The sequence below is a fragment of the Protopterus annectens genome, chromosome 3.part0, assembly GCF_019279795.1.
Source record: "Protopterus annectens isolate FY-2018-M chromosome 3.part0, PAN1.0, whole genome shotgun sequence".
Classification (NCBI taxonomy): Eukaryota; Metazoa; Chordata; order Ceratodontiformes; family Protopteridae; genus Protopterus; species Protopterus annectens.
In genome coordinates, this window is record NC_056731.1 from 110,486,408 (window position 1) to 110,503,475 (window position 17,068).

Consider the following 17,068-nt stretch of genomic DNA (forward strand, 5'->3'; position numbering starts at 1 on the left):
ATTCTTTCCCATCAGTGTTTTCTTTTCACCTCTTCTAGTTGATTTTCTTTCAGGCTCTCTATGTTTCTTCTTTGTTGGCATCTCGGCAGTGTACTTAATAGCCAATAACTGAATTTTACTAAAGCAGGCAGAATTGATGGTCCTTCTCTATCAGTTTCTTGTTTCTCATTGAGAGATTTAATATTAAGTTGTTGATCAGTGCGCAACCACTTTGCAAAAATCAAAGGAGACATTCTTGAGACAAGAGACGGAAGTGGATACATCTTTGATAGAATGGCCTTTGTTAGCAGTATTTTCCAACAGGCAGCTTACCACCTTATGGCAAAATACAGTACGGTTAGTAAACCACCTGAAAAAGTTTGGCTAGCAAATACAACTCTTTTTTTTTCTACATAAAGCAAAGGAGACAGACAATTCTTCTGTTTTTCTGAACTCAAGAATGCCTGTCATGTAAAACCTAAGCTGGTGATGCTCATCTAAGATGTTAAGGAATGTCTTCTTGGATTTTGTTTATGGAAGGAAAACAGAGCAATATACCACACCACAGAGTTGCTTATTGCTATAATAAACCCTCTGGCCAAAAAGTGACTACACTCAAAGTCCTTTCCGTGTGTTTCCCAACTATGATAGACCAGGCTACCACCTACTGTCACTAGGTAAATGAGTTCAGTCCTTTTAATGTAAAAATTTGCAAAGAGTTGTTCTAAGCACAATGCTATCCCAGTAATTTAAACAGATAGCTAATTACTGCTAATGAAGTGATTTAAGTCAAGATAAACCAACAGCAAGGTAAAATAAAGCACTACATCTCTACAGTAATGCCAGGCATTAAAATCATTAAATTAATTCAGTGAATCAACAACAGTTCACCAAATCAATTCAAAAAAAGTGCAGGTTTTTGAAAAATACTTATTTCTGCCTGTGTGGCACGAGATGCAAGAAAATCTCTTCTGAAATATAGGCAAGGACAACAAGCATTCCTTAGTTCTGTGGAAATGTGTACATGTCTTATGCAGACTGACTACAGGCCCTATTCCTGTACTAATATCTCATATCATTTATTGAGAGGTGACTTATGCCTGACCTACAAGGCATTCTCTGATCCATTCCTGATGAAAATGTTACATATGTAAGAAGTCTTATACAGGGGTTATGCATTCCATGGACCTAAACCTTATTTGTGACTCTAGCATAACTTACTTTAGATACAGGTTCATATTCCAAAGACTACCTTGTCTATGGAGCAAACTTCCCATATTTGTGAAACAAAAGCCAGTCCCTCATTCTGTTTAAAAAATAATTTGGATAACTGGATGGGGAACTGTAAATTCCCTCCCGGGGTCCTACCCATGTTCCTTATGGACAGAGATGATCTGTAAAATGACTCAGGGTCCTACCCATCTTCCTTATGGATACCCAAAGTCCCACTTTTCAGATACTACTCCATTCTATATCTGGGGAATTAAGATATAATATTGTCATATCCTGGGTATTATTAGCTAGGCTTGTAAAGGCTTTCATGCTAACTTTGGGTGGTATGATGCCAGGGAATCTTTTTGGGCTAGGCTTATATAGGCTCCAGGGCCGTTAGCCTAGTACACACCTATGAAGAAGTCTGTTTTGAAGGGCAGTTTGGCAGCCAGTTTTTAGGGGGAAACATTGGCTACTCACTTAATCCTTTGGAAAAAAGGGTCTGAAGTTCAGAGATATAATACACAGATATGTTGGTCCCAAAAAACAGGATTTCCCCAAAAGACTAACCTTAGAACTGTTGATCCAGCCACTTAACAAGCCTGTTAATCATGATGTTAAGGATGCACGGAGAAGAAGGGTTTTTTCAAAGGAGAGTAAGGATGCAAACCCCATTTGGGAACCTGGTTATCTCTGCAGTGCTGGGCCACATTTATACCATGCATAACGTTATACTGTGCAAAGGTGCCTGAAGCATTTACCACTACAGAATAGCTGATGACCAAGTCATGAAAGTGCACAAGTGAGGATGACCTGTGTGCTAGCAAGTGGAGCCAGCACAGGATACTTCTTTGACCAAATGGAGGATGTCTTCAACTTACAAGTCTGATGAGTTAAAGGGTTTCTGGCAGCTTATGTCATCTCTGAAACTTAAACAGTCACATCCTGAGATGAACTAGCTGCTTTCCCAACTAAGAGGTATTTCCTTGATCTGGTCCCAGGGCAAGGACCTTAGCCTGATACCATCCCCCTCTTGGCGTTCACATGGCAAAAAAGAACTACAGTCTTTTTTCTTTGAATTTTGCAGCGAAACAATGAATCAGAGGAAGTAATAGAGAAGCATACATCATTTTTCCCTGTCAAAGGTGGAAGGAAAGTATGCTGTATCAATTCCCACATGCCTTGATGAATTCAGCAGAAAGGAGGATTACATTCTCCCATATAGTAAAGGGGTCAGTCTGTAGGGTGTCCTCCTCTAGAGTGCTCTAATCACATAGGACTTTTACAATCTCAGCTAAAAAGAATTCTATAGCTGCAATTTTAGCAGTCATGAAAAGGCTAACTTACCCTACTATGATAGCCCGTCTGTAGCCCACTGCCCAACTCAAATCACCTCCCTTTATAGGAATAAACACATGCTGCTCTGCTTGTTCATGTACCACAACATGACTTGGCTATAGAAACAGAGGGGGCTCTGACCTCAACTCTGCTTCTAGAGATTTAAAGGCAAGAAATATCATCTGCAGCTCCAGATACTTTATGTTTAGATGTTGCTTCTTTGGAGGGCGGGTGGTCCCCCTTTCCCTAAAACAAGGGAAGACAGAAAGGTCAGCTGGGTTCATTAGCCTGCAAGAAAATAGTCTACCATTAGGACAGAAAAAGTCATTATGCGACTGGTGTGAGTTCCCACTACTGTAAAGCCTAATGACCAGAGTCTGACATTAAAAGGTATGTAAGAATATGAAGGCTTTTTATCTACTGATCTGTCATACAGACCACTGCAACATCTACATTCTCAGGTGTGCGAAGGAATCCATGAAGAATGTGGCTGCTATAAGACCTGAGAAGCCTAGCTGAGTCTAACCAGGACCCTCTTGTATGTTGTCAGTCATACAGCAAAAGCTAAATCTTCTTAAGCCTTCTTTATGAGATGGACTGACAGCGAGAAATGCCCAGATGAATGCAAACTTCTGAGTGGGAATCGGAGAGAACTTCTTCCACTTTATAGAGAGACATAGGGCCTGAAACTGTAAAAACATGATGCTACCAAAGAATCCCTCAACTTTACCAGCAAAGGCCAATAATCTATGTAAGGTAATACATGTTGCTCTCCCTCCTGTGAGGCTTCAACCAGCATGACTACCAAGTATCAAGGTCAACACTTGTGTTGCAGAAGACAATTAAATGACAAACCAATGTATTGAACATGATGCCCACCCACACTGAACCAAAGAGAAACTAATACTATTCATACTCCCAGACAATGATGTGCAAAAAAAAATCCATTCCTCTCCACTGACAGCATTCAGGTACCCAGCAGCAGTAAGGGTACGAGCATTGGTAAAGTCATCATCTGGGAAAAGATGTACCAGATATGCTCACTGAAACAGCTTAGGTCCATGATGGCACAGATTTTTCCCATCTCCTCTGGAATTAGGAAAAGCAGACAGCTCTCTGCCTTTTTGTGAAGGAGAAAGGAGCTCTACTGCCACCATGGTACAGTAGTCTGGGCAGAGTCCAAGAGATCTGCTGAGAATGTCTGCTCCAGTAGTAGAGCTCTTTCTGGGAAGGACCTATTGGTTCTAAGAGACAGACCATGACCAGATCTAAAAACCTGATGGTCGGTGGTGATCAGTCGTCATCGCAGGCGAACTCTGAGAGCGAGCTTTTATATGCTATTCCTGGAATAAGCAAGACAATGACTGCTTAGTCAGTAGAGTCATCTTCCATGGAAAATTAACCTCAACAAATGAGGAGATAACAGGAACAAGAAGGCATCATAAAGATCCACAACAGTGACTGAAGTTAGTTTCCTGTTTTGATGATCCTTGACCAGATATTAAAATATCTGTCCTGAGAGGACATCATGCCAGAAAGAAGCATACAGAGCATAGGGCAAAATATTAAAAGTTGGAGACAGTGGAGTATTTGTGGAAAATGATTATTCAGAAAAACATATAAGTGAATCAAACAATGAGGCGGTGTAAAGCAGTTTATTAAAAAATTGTTAAAACGTTAGTGCTTTCACAGTTGACACACTACTTCTTCAGACATTCAGATGCACTAACATTAGACCCAATATAAATTCTAAATAACATAAAATCACATCCAGTCAACAACCACATGAAAAATATCAAATATACAGTAGGTAAAAGTAAACAAAACTTATCTTATTCAGTTTAATAGTTTCCTTTCATATTTAGCACTGTCTAGCTTGCCAGCACAGAAGTATTTTCATACTTATTACTGCAACTGCTATTGTGCATGAATGAGTTTAGTAAATTATGAACGGATCAGTTAACTCAGAAGACGTTTTCACTACATAGGTTCATAGGTTCATAGGTTCATACTAGGCTATCTGCCCGAGGGCATTTACAAGCCTAGCCCATCGAAGTATGGGGAACTATACCCATTATTTTGCTGTGCCTCTGTCGAGCAGTGACACTGAGGTAATCCCTGGGGTATATTTGCGATCTCCCATCCATTGGTCAAGATTTCTCTTGAACAAGGCCAGCGAGGTGCTCTGCCTCACATATACCGGGATTTTGTTCCACAGCATTCGGAAGTAAGGCACTCCTACTCGGCAGCTTCTCAATTTAGTGTTTTTATTGGCAGTGCTGATGCAAAATGGACTGCTATCTGTAAGATAACCATTTCCAAAGCTGAACTGGAAATTGTGATCAGCCTAAAAAAATGCATTTTCTACATGTGGGTGCTAGAAAACAGGCAGTCTTTTGCTTTGTGTCTCCCTTCCCAACTCTGTTTCTGGCTCCCAAAATTCCATCTCCTGAGTGGAAGGAACAATATCTTGGATAAATCTTGACACTTGGGACAATTTGCATTAGCAGTGGTAGACTGAAAGCAAAGTGTAACTGCCAGAGCATTCCAGTTTGGAAAAGAAAAAGTGAGTATGACACTGTATAGGAACTAGGCAAATCCATCTTAAGAGCGTTGTACTCAATTGTGCAGGTTGAACCTCTCAAACAGCATTGTGCTGTTAGAACAGATGGAGTATGGGACAGCCAGAATACAGCAGAGTATGAAGGGTGTGTCATGCAGTAGTTTCCATCTGTGCATTTTCTTAGACATAACAAGTAAGATCTGAATCTTCAAATGTTAGAAAGGCGGGAGAGAACCGCTGAGTTGTGCATGAATAATTCCTAAGCAAATACATAAGACATTTTCCAGCACTGAGAAGCATGCTGATGCGTTGTTTAACAATGAGATCAGAAAATGTGGTGAGGAAACTGTCTCCATGTACATGACATTACCTCTTTAAGGTGCTGTTTTACTTTGAGATTAAAATACCCAAACTTATCGCAACAGAATGACGAAACTTGCCAATGCCTTATGATGGAGTAATGGTAGGTAACCCCCTACATTAGAGTTGAACCCCTTCAGAGTAACATCTGATAGAATTGTGTGAAAAAAAGAAGTCCAGAATCCTCATATCTTTTAGCATTAAAAGTTTATTGTATTAAAATATTGATTTCCACCCCCAACCGTGCATTATTATAGCCTTTATGCTAAAGCACTAATTTAGTACAAAATTAATAATTATTTCAGAAAAGTTGATGCTTCTTTCTGGTTTAATAAGCTCTTTGTTTATGAGGTACATGTTAAACTTCAATAAATATTAATTTGTTTTCTGCTCATTACAGGTGGACTGAATTGTGCCCTATGGCAGAATCAAGGAAAAACCATGGGTTGGTGTTCATGAACGACAGAATTTATGCAGTTGGTGGTCAGAATAGTACAGGTATTGACTCCTGTTTGTTGTTTATCATTTTTTAATGCAAATATGAGTTTGACTATATTTGGTTAAGGCTAACTACAACCAATGTTAAAACCATGAGAAGAGTAGTTTGTCTATTCATTTATTTAAGCTTGGTAATCAGGAGGATCTGAGTGTGCATAACCCATTTTCATTGGAGGCCCGAGAAGTAATTCTCCATCACTATAAATCCAACACATTACTAAAGAAATACAAAACATGGTGCATTATGCACTTAACATCAGAAGCCAAGTGGAATAGCAGAATCTTTGCAAGTATATATTATCATTTTTTGATTGTCTTAGATGTATCTGAGACTTGGAGAAGCTTAATGAAAAAATGTCAGAATTACAGCTTTATAGGACAATTAGGAGGGAAACACCTAGAAGATGTCTAGTATTGCTTCAGTGAATGTGCAGAAGTATGTAAGTTGTAGAGAGTAAACTGTTATAGCTTGCATATGAGGTTAAAGACTGAGCTGTGGAAGCTGAGCAGATGCATCGTGACAGCTACGTATTTTTGTTTCCAGTAGTTACCAGGTTAGTCATTCCAAAAGAGGAAGCATTTAGACATTGGAGGAGGAAAGGAACTCTGCTAAGTGCTGGGAACAAGTGAATAAACATGACTGCCTAAATGAAGTGGGAAGATGTGAAAAATGCCTCCTGTGAAGTACTGGGAACAAATGAATAAACAAACAGCTTATACGAAGAGTGAAAATGCGAAAAATGCATTCCATTTAACGGAAATGAATAGAACGGAATATGAGGGTGTGAGTTTAGCTGCAAAAAGGGCAGGCATATACCAAACACATCAAGAGGAAGAACCCCAATTAGTGCACTTAATCACATAAAGAAAGGCCCAACGGACTGAATTGAAGAGGTTGGTTAGTAGACTCCTTAAAGCACTAGGACAAACATATTAGATAAAAAGTCTTGGTTGGAAGCAGAAGTGGGAGATGGAACTGGGGTCAGCAACAATACTTCTCAACCATACCTTATTCCTTGGAATTTCCTGGTTTTGAGGCTAAAATAATGGGGTGCCATAAATTCCCAAGTGGCCCCTTCAAATCACAACTTTTTTTTTTCTTTAATTTACATTGTTTTGTAAATGCTGACATCATCACTCATGACCCCTGACTGTTTGTCAGATAGCTTTAAAGAAAAAAAGTTGTTTACGGGAAGGAGTGTGTGTGGATGGTTGTTGTGCGGTAATATTAGTGTGGTTACTTTTCAAAATATGCCTGGTTTGTTAACGTTGTTTTTAAAAGCTGTACACATGCAGCAATTGTAAAAACACTAATTTCCAGGATTCTTAAGTTTGTCATGTTTTCCGAACTGGACTAATGTATGTGTCCCAAAGTTTTGTGACACTAGTAATGGGGGGGATTATACAATATGTGTTTATATTTGATTTACAAACATTAAGAATTTGTGTAAAACTCAGTTTGGCCTTAGAAATTAGCCTTAGGAGTGCATTTTGCAAACTGCACTGTTCTATACATTGTTGGACACATGCTGTGAAGTTTGTAGGCTACCCGTACTTCAACCCTTCCCCCATTCCAGCAGACAGAACTGACGAAGCTTTGGTGAAAGCGCAGTCCCAGCTATTTAGCCAGGTTTTTTGTCCAGCCTGGGCTTTCCTCTAACTTGTCCACATTAGTGGTTCCTGGTTTTTTAGTTACGATTTTTATTTTCATTTTATTTTTCCGATCCTAATATATTTGTCTGAACTTGGACTTATTACACATCCAGTTCTGTTTTTTTGTGGCTTTTCGTGGTGTTGCTCCAGTCCCAGTTCCACATTAATAGTTGAAAGTTAAATGTGTAAATGCTAAATAATTTTTTGGAGCAGTTCAGTTCTCCCACTTCAAGACTAATGGGATCCTATTCCATTGACACCTTCTGGCCGCCCTTTGACCCAACTCTAAACATTTTCCTTGTGGTTCCCTTGGTTTTTCTTACATTTTATTTATTAATAAAACTTAGATATAGCATTAGCTGGAGCGATGTTACATGATGCTTTTACTCTGGTAATTGTATTTGTTTCTGGATTTCCGTTTTTCCTTTTCGAGAGACTCCCTCCCCACCCACACACAGCACAACACAGATATGTCCCCCTATCAGATGCTCAGAATATTTTCGTGCCACTGTTTTTCTGACCACGCCCTGTTTTTTCTAACAGTCACGCCAAAGATTTTCTCCTCCTGTCAAGACCATCTGAGTGGAGATTTCTGCCCCTCCGCTCAGTTCTGTAAAGATCTGTGTCAACCATCCACCCCACCCCCGTGCAGTGAGCAATTTTGCTCTTACAGGCCAACCATCCACACTATGAACTGTTCATCCAATTAGGATCAGAGGACTGGATTCAATAATCCTCCAATTAAAATCTTTTGTTTTTTAGCATTGTTTTCTTGCCCACCAATCCTAGTCATTAATAGCCTCCACAATCACAATTGGTGTCTTGTGGGGACTCCCAGTCACAGGCTTTTCAGTTTTTACTCCTCTCCCATGATCATGCAGAAGTCCTGGTAGGCATTCCAGTTGCCACTCTGCTGACCTATTAACAGACCCTCAACCAATAAAATGAATACTGTATTAATATGACAACCACCCACCCCCTTGCAGTGACTTTACTTATCTGAGATAATGTGTAAAATAACATTGTTTATGGAATTTTACCGCTTGGCTCCTATTTGCTCAGTTTTTTATGATACTTGTTCTACTGGGCACACTGAGTAACCACACTCATAGCCAGCTTTAGGCACCAGCAAACACTGCAGTCACTGGGGGCCCCTGGTCCTGGGGGGGGGCCCAACCACAGCAAGTTATCTCATCTTGATATTTTATAGCATGTCTGTTAAACCAACAAAAGCTAATACAGCAGTCTTGTATGCTTAATAAATGGGGGGGGGGTAATAATAACTCTTATTTATATCTCCTTCAAAAGTCAAAGATCTTTAGTTATAGTAACAGGCTTCACAATTCCATAAAATGTTTTACCACTGACATAATGCCCCTGGCTTAGTTAAACCCTGTTGGTGGACATCCCCTCCACTAAAACTAACAACATAGCTAGCTGTAGGTGCCTACAATACCTGTGGCTGCAGGGGGGACCCTTAATCATCCCTGACTGTGTGGGGGGCCCACAAAAGCTGCTGTTGGTTGGGGAAAAATGAGAAAAACAATGTAATTAATTTTTGTTTGTATTGTTTAGTCTGAACAGGACTTTTATATGACCGTGTTAGGATAAATCTGATAATAAACATGAATAAGGTTAGAACTACAGAGAGAGATCAGCAACCCAGAGTGGCTGATCTCAGTGCACACTATAGAGTTTCAGAAGAGCTAATGCTTCTGAACTTCAGGGATGGTTTCTCTTTTAGGGAGTTTAATAAATGCTGCCAGAACACCAGATACTGTAACTCTCAATGTCTTTGCTGAAGAATTCTGCTCAGTGCAGAAAATAATAGCAGAATAAAGGCTCAAAATGAGGATCACATTTTAAATATTGCTCTAATTCACTTAAAAAGTTACTAGAATAACACATTTTATATCAACATGCATTTTTTGGACAATAAGAAGTATAAAACTATGATTGGATTTACTGACTGACTAATCTTAAATGATTTGCTTGCAAATAAAACTTTTTATTTTTATTTATTTTTTTTTTATGAAGGACAGAGCAAAATTATGAGGCGAAATCAGGGACAGTGACAGGTATTAATTTACTCCTCAATGAGATAAAGTGATTTACTCCTGCTCTTTGATGACTGCTAAACAGCAGTTGCTGATCTGGTGTGGCAGTACCAGTGTTGCACTTTGTATTGTTATTTGCTGAAATAAGTACAAAACTAGTATTGCTGTGACTTATGCATGTGTATGTGTGTATAAAAAAATATCATTGATTTGTATCAGTGCACAAATCCAATAATGTTGGGACACATATTTTTGTTATAATGACCAACTTATTAAATAATGTGTGATGAAATGACACTGTTTTCTTCAACAGAGTTTAAGTAAGGCCTTAGGCCAACTAAATTAATTGCTAGCAGAGATTAAAATGCTGTTATCCAGTCTGTTTACTTCCCATTGAAGTACATTGTAGGTTGCTTCTCATGAAAGAAGTGAACCGTAAGAATCCTACACTGAAAATTTCACCCATCCCTCTCCAAAACCACTTACTAACAACTTCAGCTAGGAAGCTCAGAGGATGGTTAAAATGTTTTGCTTTGTATTTATTTAAAAAAAGTCCTTTTGATGCATTTACGTGGATATCAATTAAAAATATTCTTCACACTGAATGTGTGACCATTTCATTGAGGAACATGGACTTTTTATGACCCAAAACATGGAACATTCCTTGTAATGGGGTACACACTCCTGTATTTGTGCTGAAACCTAACCACGGTACCAAAACAGCATCTGTCACCTGCATATTGTGAATCATAAGGAATGTTCTTTGTTTCTGAAGCAAAGAACTTTCGTGTTCTATGTTGTTTCCCATTGAAAGGATGTGCTAATTTCCTTGACTGACTCGAGTTTGTTTTTAAAAGACCTTCTAGTAAGTATGTCACACAGTGAGTTTCATAGTGGTTAGAATGTATTCCATATTTTGTCAATTTGTTCCTCATTATGAATGGTAGTGTATCAGTCCTGGACCCACTCTCTGCCTTAGTACCCACCCTCAAATAAGCATCATGTTAACTCAGCAGGGCTACATCAACTTGTTGGCTCCGCTCACTGTATCTCAGGGTGCAGCAGTTGTGGTGTCACAGCTGCATATTGGTTTAAAGAATATGCATAGTCAGATCACAGGACTGGAACTCTAAAACCAGGATTGCAACAATACATGTTCTTCATTATTCCCTCCTGCATAAATCAGGCAGCAAAGACCTTGACAGCATATGACAGTAATTATGCAGAATGGCCTGCTAATGTTAAATTTCTGCTTTCAACTTTTCATAGATTCAGGTTTAATTTTATGTCTGTTCTTCAAGTTGCGTTTGAATGTTGGTATACCACAATTCCACTGGCGTGGGTGGGAATACATAATTATGTATGCAAATTTTATGTTAATCAGTGTCCAGATTTTTTGACCAGTTGTACCTAGTTTTCATGGGCCTTTGTCCAGATTTTTGGTATTTCCAGGTTGAGAGGTATAGTAATGAATGACCAGTAATGCTGACATGCCTGTTGTCTTGTAAGGTATGCCAATAAAAGCAGAAGCTTTAAAATATCTGCATGGAAATGTTTACACAAATATTTTATACCCATGTCAGACTTAAGCATGTGTTCCCAGGAGCCAGTGATACATGTTGGAGGTGTGAGTTTCTGGAAGAAGGTACATGGAAACATAATTTTGGATTTGTATGAAGTCTGTAAGATTTAAGAGGCAACTCCTGGAAATGGTATTTGCAATATTCAAGAAACAGATAACCATACCAAAATATAATTCCAAGGGTAGAGCATACATTGTAAATTTCATACAAGAAAAGGGAGTTGTTGCTGTTGATTATGACAGCAGCTAAGAAGGCAATTCAAATAGAAGTAAGTTGTGGAATCAGAGGTGTAGACAATTTTAGACATTGTTAGGGAACAACTTAAGAGGGAAGGGCTGAGAATAGATCAAAATCCAAAGAAGTCGATTAAAGAAAAAAATGGGGGGCCTGGGAGGAGTAGGATGTGTCTGGAAGAAGAGAGGAATAAGAAAAGAAGGAAATGTAAAAATGTCAGTTTATTAGAGATGCAAGGTTAGTGATAATCAGCTGGTTTGTTGTTTAGGAAAATTGTAATCCTGTTTTTTATTGTTAACATGTAGTAACTATTTATATTGTGGTCCTGTTTGTTTTTTGCTATAGATATTTGATGAGGCACATTAAGTAAAGTTAATAACTCCAAAAAATTGTGTGTGTGTGTGAGCATTTTTCATTACAGTCTTGGTCTCCTCTTCATTTAAAAAGAAAAGGGTTTCCTTTTCTGTTAGAATCTGATTCAGTCAGAGTACAGGAATTAAACCTAGACTCTAGTTTCTACTTCAGGGAATGTGGACTCTAAGTCTGAGGAGAGTTTTTCTTCAGCTCAGATGATTAAGTCCCAGAACCAAAAACTAAGGAATAAAGAATTTTTCACACTCTGGATGTCCACAGGCAACTCAGATACTACATTGGCAGAACAAAACTCCTCAGGAGTTCTAATCAATTATTTATTTTCTGTGAATGCTAGAAAAAGGTACAATTATTGTCAGAACAGGCAGTTTCTAAATGGTTGTCTCAAGCTGTTTCTTTTTTGTTACTCATACAGTAACAAGATTCTTCCAGGCAAAGTTAGGTCCCACTCTACCAGTACTCTGGCTACTTTTTTTTTTTTTTAAAAAGGATGTAGTCTAGAAATCTTCAAAAGGCAGCAACTTGGCCTTCTGTGCACATCTCTACAAAGCACTACAGATTACATTCTTTCTGTAGGGCCAGAGCATGCTTTGCTAGGACTATCCTCCAAGGGCATTAGACTCATTGCCTTCACCTTACCCCCTTTCTTTCTAAGCGTTCTTATTTGACCCATCTAGCTTATGCTGATACTGCAAGTTATATAACAATGAACATAGTACAGTTGTGTAAGTAAACTTGCCATAAAAGTAGATGTTCTGATAGATCACTTTTGCAGTAGAAGCACCCTCCCTCCTTCCTCCTCCTTTTTGTTGGATTCCTAGATCCATGTGATATAACAGAAGTAAACAGGATATATTACTGTGCAACTAAATTAATAACAGATAAAATTCTACCACAAGAACACGGGTTAATAAGGTAAAGGAAGGGGAGAAATCAAATGCCATTATGGAAGTATCGAATAGAGAAAACTATAAAGCAATTAAGACAAGAAGTGTCACTGTTAGAGTATAGAAGAGGGAACAGATCAACAAAATACTCAAAAAAGATAGATGTGATCAGTGCACAGCAGTGTTACGGATCAGGATTTATCATACACTATTGCAAATAATGAACTAAAAATATCAGCATAGCAGAAAAACTTAGACGATACACAGATAAATATAAAGGAAAAGTACAAAATAAGCAATCTATTGACGACCCCAAAAAAGTTTTATACAGAATTGGGAAACAAGGTAAAAGGAATTGAAAGATCACCAAAAAACAAAGAAATAGATACATTTTGGAGAATTATTTATGAAGATCCTGTGAAACATAAAGATGCTAAATGGATAGAAGAAGTAGAAGAAAGAATAAGAAGTTTAAAGGTACAGGATATGAAATGGGAAGAAGTAACAGCCAGAGAGATTGAAACAAAGTTAAGAAAAGCCTCTAATTGGAAAACCCCAGGCCCAGATGCAGTACCTAACTTCTGGTTAAAAGTATTAACATCTTTGCACGAAAATTTAGCCATGAGTAAGATCTGTTTATATGCGCGCACCCTGAACAAACACCAACCTGGCTAACAATAGGAAACACCGTGCTCCTACTTCAGAGTGAACCTGCAAGCTACCCGAAAAATTGTAAACCAATAACTGGCCTTCCGACGGCTTATAAACTATACATTGGAATTGATGCTGGCAGAGTTTATAGTCATTTAGAAGAAAACTCAGTTATGGCAGTAAAAGAAAGTCATATGGAACAAAGGATCATTTGTTGTTAAGTAAAGCTATAGTGGAGAACTGTAAAAAGGGGAAGAATCTAAGTATGGCTTGGATAGACTATAAAAAAAAGCATTTGACAGTATCCCACATTCTTGGATAAAAGAGTGCTTAGAAATGTGTAAGATACACCCTACACTGATAAACTACATCACAGCAACCATGAAACAGTGGCAAACCACTTTGCAGTTAAGCCATGATAAAGGACAAATTATTATTCCAGGGATAAAAATCCAAAGGAGGATATTCCAGGGTGAGACTCTGTCACCATTGCTCCTTTGCCTTGCCCTTAACCCATTAAGCTGTCTGCTTAACAGATTAGGCCATGGCTATAATTTGGCTCTCAGGAAGCAACAAAGTGTAAAGACTTCTCATCTTCTCTTTGTCGATGATTTAAAACTGTATAGTTCATCAGATGAGGAGCTGAAAGCACAGCTGCAAATAGTCAAAACATTTTAAGATGATATAAGAATGTCATTTGGTCTTGATAAATGTGCAAAAGCAACATTTAAAGCAGGAAAGCTGCAGCACCAAGAAAACATCAGTTTGGGACAAGAATGTAATATAAAAGAACTTTTGCAAGAGGGACTGTATAAATATTTGGGAATTGATGAAGGGTCAACAATAAAACATGAACAAATGTGAATAAAACTTAAGAATATTTTAGAAGACTTAAATTAATCCTGAAAACAGCATTGACGTGTAGGAACAAAATACAAGCTATAAACCAATTTGCTGTTCTTGTCCTAACTTACAGTTTTGGAGTGATTGGCCCCAAAAGGTGTTGGATAGATTACACACGAAAACAAGGAGGAGGCTTCATGTTCATCAAATGATTTATAAAAATCAGTGCATACCAAGATTATATATTTCCTGTTCTGAAGGAGGTAAGGGCCTCCTTGAAATTGATTACATGTATAGATCTGCAGTCATGGGACTCCACACATATCTGCTGACCTCACAAGACCCAAAGATAGTGAAAGTTTTAAAGCATGAGGAGAATAAATCTAAGATGACTTCTCTTCTTAGTCTAGCAGAAGCATATCTGTGTCAAGCGGGAATGGAAATCAAACCAACAGTAGATAAAAATCAGACAGAAACTGAATGTGCCAAAAAAACAAAAGAAAGAATATAAGGTGAAGGATCAGATGAAAAAGCATGAAATGTGGAAAATGCATAAATATGGTTGTAAGTACAGAAAACTCCTGGAAGAACCTAATGTTGATCAGGATTGAACGCAGGAATGGTTAAGGAGAGGCGAATTCAAACCAAAAGATGGAAGGTTAATATCGGCAGCTCAAGATAGTGGGCTACGTACACGCTCCAGAATTCAAACCAAAAGATGGAAGGTTAATATCGGCAGCTCAAGATAGTGAGCTACGTACACGCTCCAAAAAAAGGAAGCCAATCTGGTGGTCTTCTGCCATAAACAAACTCTACAACAGAAGAAAGAAACTGTTGCAAAAGAGAGTAAAATCCCATGATTGGAGGAACTCCCTGGTCAGTCTCAGTAAGAAGCTGAGATCCCTCATAAAATCCTCCAAAGCTAGTTATGAAAACAAAATTGCCACTGATTCTAAAAACAGCCACAATGCCACTGATTCTAAAAACAGCCACAAAGCATTCTATAGCTATGTCAAGAATCTCAATGGCAACACTCAGATCTGCTCTGAGTTACAGCACAATGGCACTAAATATACGGAACCAACTGATATTGCCAACATCCTGGCAGATAGGTTCAGTGCTAACTTTACCCCCTCTCACCCCCTGAAGGGCCCATCTCTATACCGGAAGAATGCAAAGTTCCTGTAATCATGGCTGCACAGGTAAAAACCTCACTCTCCAAAGCCAAGAACACAGCATCCATGGGACCTGACAACATCCCAGGTTGCCTTCTACATGAACTACAGAATGAACTGGCACCCCACCTAAGTACCATGTTCAGTCATAGCCTCACCTCAGGCTTTGTGCCCATTGAATGGCGCACTGCGACGGTTATCACACTCCACAAAGGGGGAGCCAAGACAGACCCTGGGAACTACCGCCCCATTAGCCTGACGAGCCTGGTCTGCAAGGCCATGGAATGTATCATCATGGAACTCATAAACAAAGACATTGGAGATCTCCAAACTCTGGACCCCATACAGTTCAGGTTTGTAAAAAGCAGATCATGTCTCCTAACCTGATAGACTTCTTTGAAGCAGTCTCCAAAGCCATAGATGAGGGTAAGGTGGTTCACACAGCCTATCTAGATCTTGCCAAGCCATTTGACACCATCCTCCACTCTGGAATTATAGATAAACTCATAAAACTAGGTATAAATCCCTATGTCACAAGATGGGTTGCCAACTGGCTTACTAACAGAACCCACACTGTGAAAGTAGCAGACTCCAAATCAGACTTCAGACCAGTGACAAGTGGAGTACCACAGGATTCATTCCTGGGTCCTCTCCTGTTTGGTATCTACTTCTCTGAAGTACAGGCTAACACAGAAGGTCTTTGGGTAACTAAGTTTGCAGATGACTACAAACTAGGAGCCATAATCGAAACTCCTAACGATGTGGACATCCTACAAAAGGACCTCACTGAGACAGATGCCTGGTGTCAAAGCCATGGCCTCAAGCTCAGTGCCAAAAAGTGCATTGTCATCCCCTTTGGTAAAAACTCTTTACCCATGAACTCCCACATACGCGGTAGTCTACTTAACACCAAAAGTGTGATAAGAGACCGTGGGACACAGGTGGACAGTAGTCTCTCCTTTGATAATCACAACGCCACAGTGGTCAGGAAATCCTTCTGTGTGGCACACCTCATCACAAAAGGTTTCTCATCCAGAAAAAAAGAGGTCATTGTTCCCCTCTCCTCATCACTCATTAGACCCATTATAGAGTACAACACCCCTTTTGGTATGTACCTCACTAGACATCTACAACAACTGGAAAGGCCACAGAAATACCTCACAAAGAGGATTACTGGCCTCAAACAGATGCCGTATGCAGACCATCTAAAAAAACTCCAGCTTTACTCCATCGCATATCGTCTACTCACAGGCGATCTCTGCCTAACATACAAAGCTATGTCAAACCCAGAGCTGCTGGACATGCTCCACTTAAAGAAATCCCAATCCCTCCGAGCTACACGCTGTAGGGACCTAAACATTGTCACCACAATAAACAGAACATGCTGGAGGGATAGATTCCTGCCTCAGAGACTTCCCATACTCTGGAACAGACTACCTATCTATGTCAAACAGAGCTCCTCTTTAGCACTCTTCAAGAAAAATCTTGATGATTGGATGGGAAATAGGAAATTCACCCCGAGGATCACTTCTGTGGCTCTGCTTGACAGGGGCACAGGAAAATAATTTTCTTGGGTGGCGAAAGCCAGGGTACCTTTTTGGCTAGGCTTATATAGGCCCTAGGGCCAATAGCCTAGTACCTGCCTATGAACCTATGGTTTACA

The 17,068-nt window shown here is 39.2% G+C and overlaps 1 protein-coding gene across 1 annotated transcript in view; it reads left to right on the plus strand.

Annotated features, from left to right (window-relative positions):
- The window catches only part of KLHL7 (kelch like family member 7), a 1,243,755-nt gene that overhangs the window by 1,161,850 nt on the left and 64,837 nt on the right, over positions 1 to 17,068 (plus strand). The window contains exon 10 of the mRNA XM_044064614.1: positions 5,853 to 5,950. Coding sequence (XP_043920549.1) covers positions 5,853 to 5,950 — 98 coding nt within the window. The remainder of the gene's footprint in view (positions 1 to 5,852; positions 5,951 to 17,068) is intronic.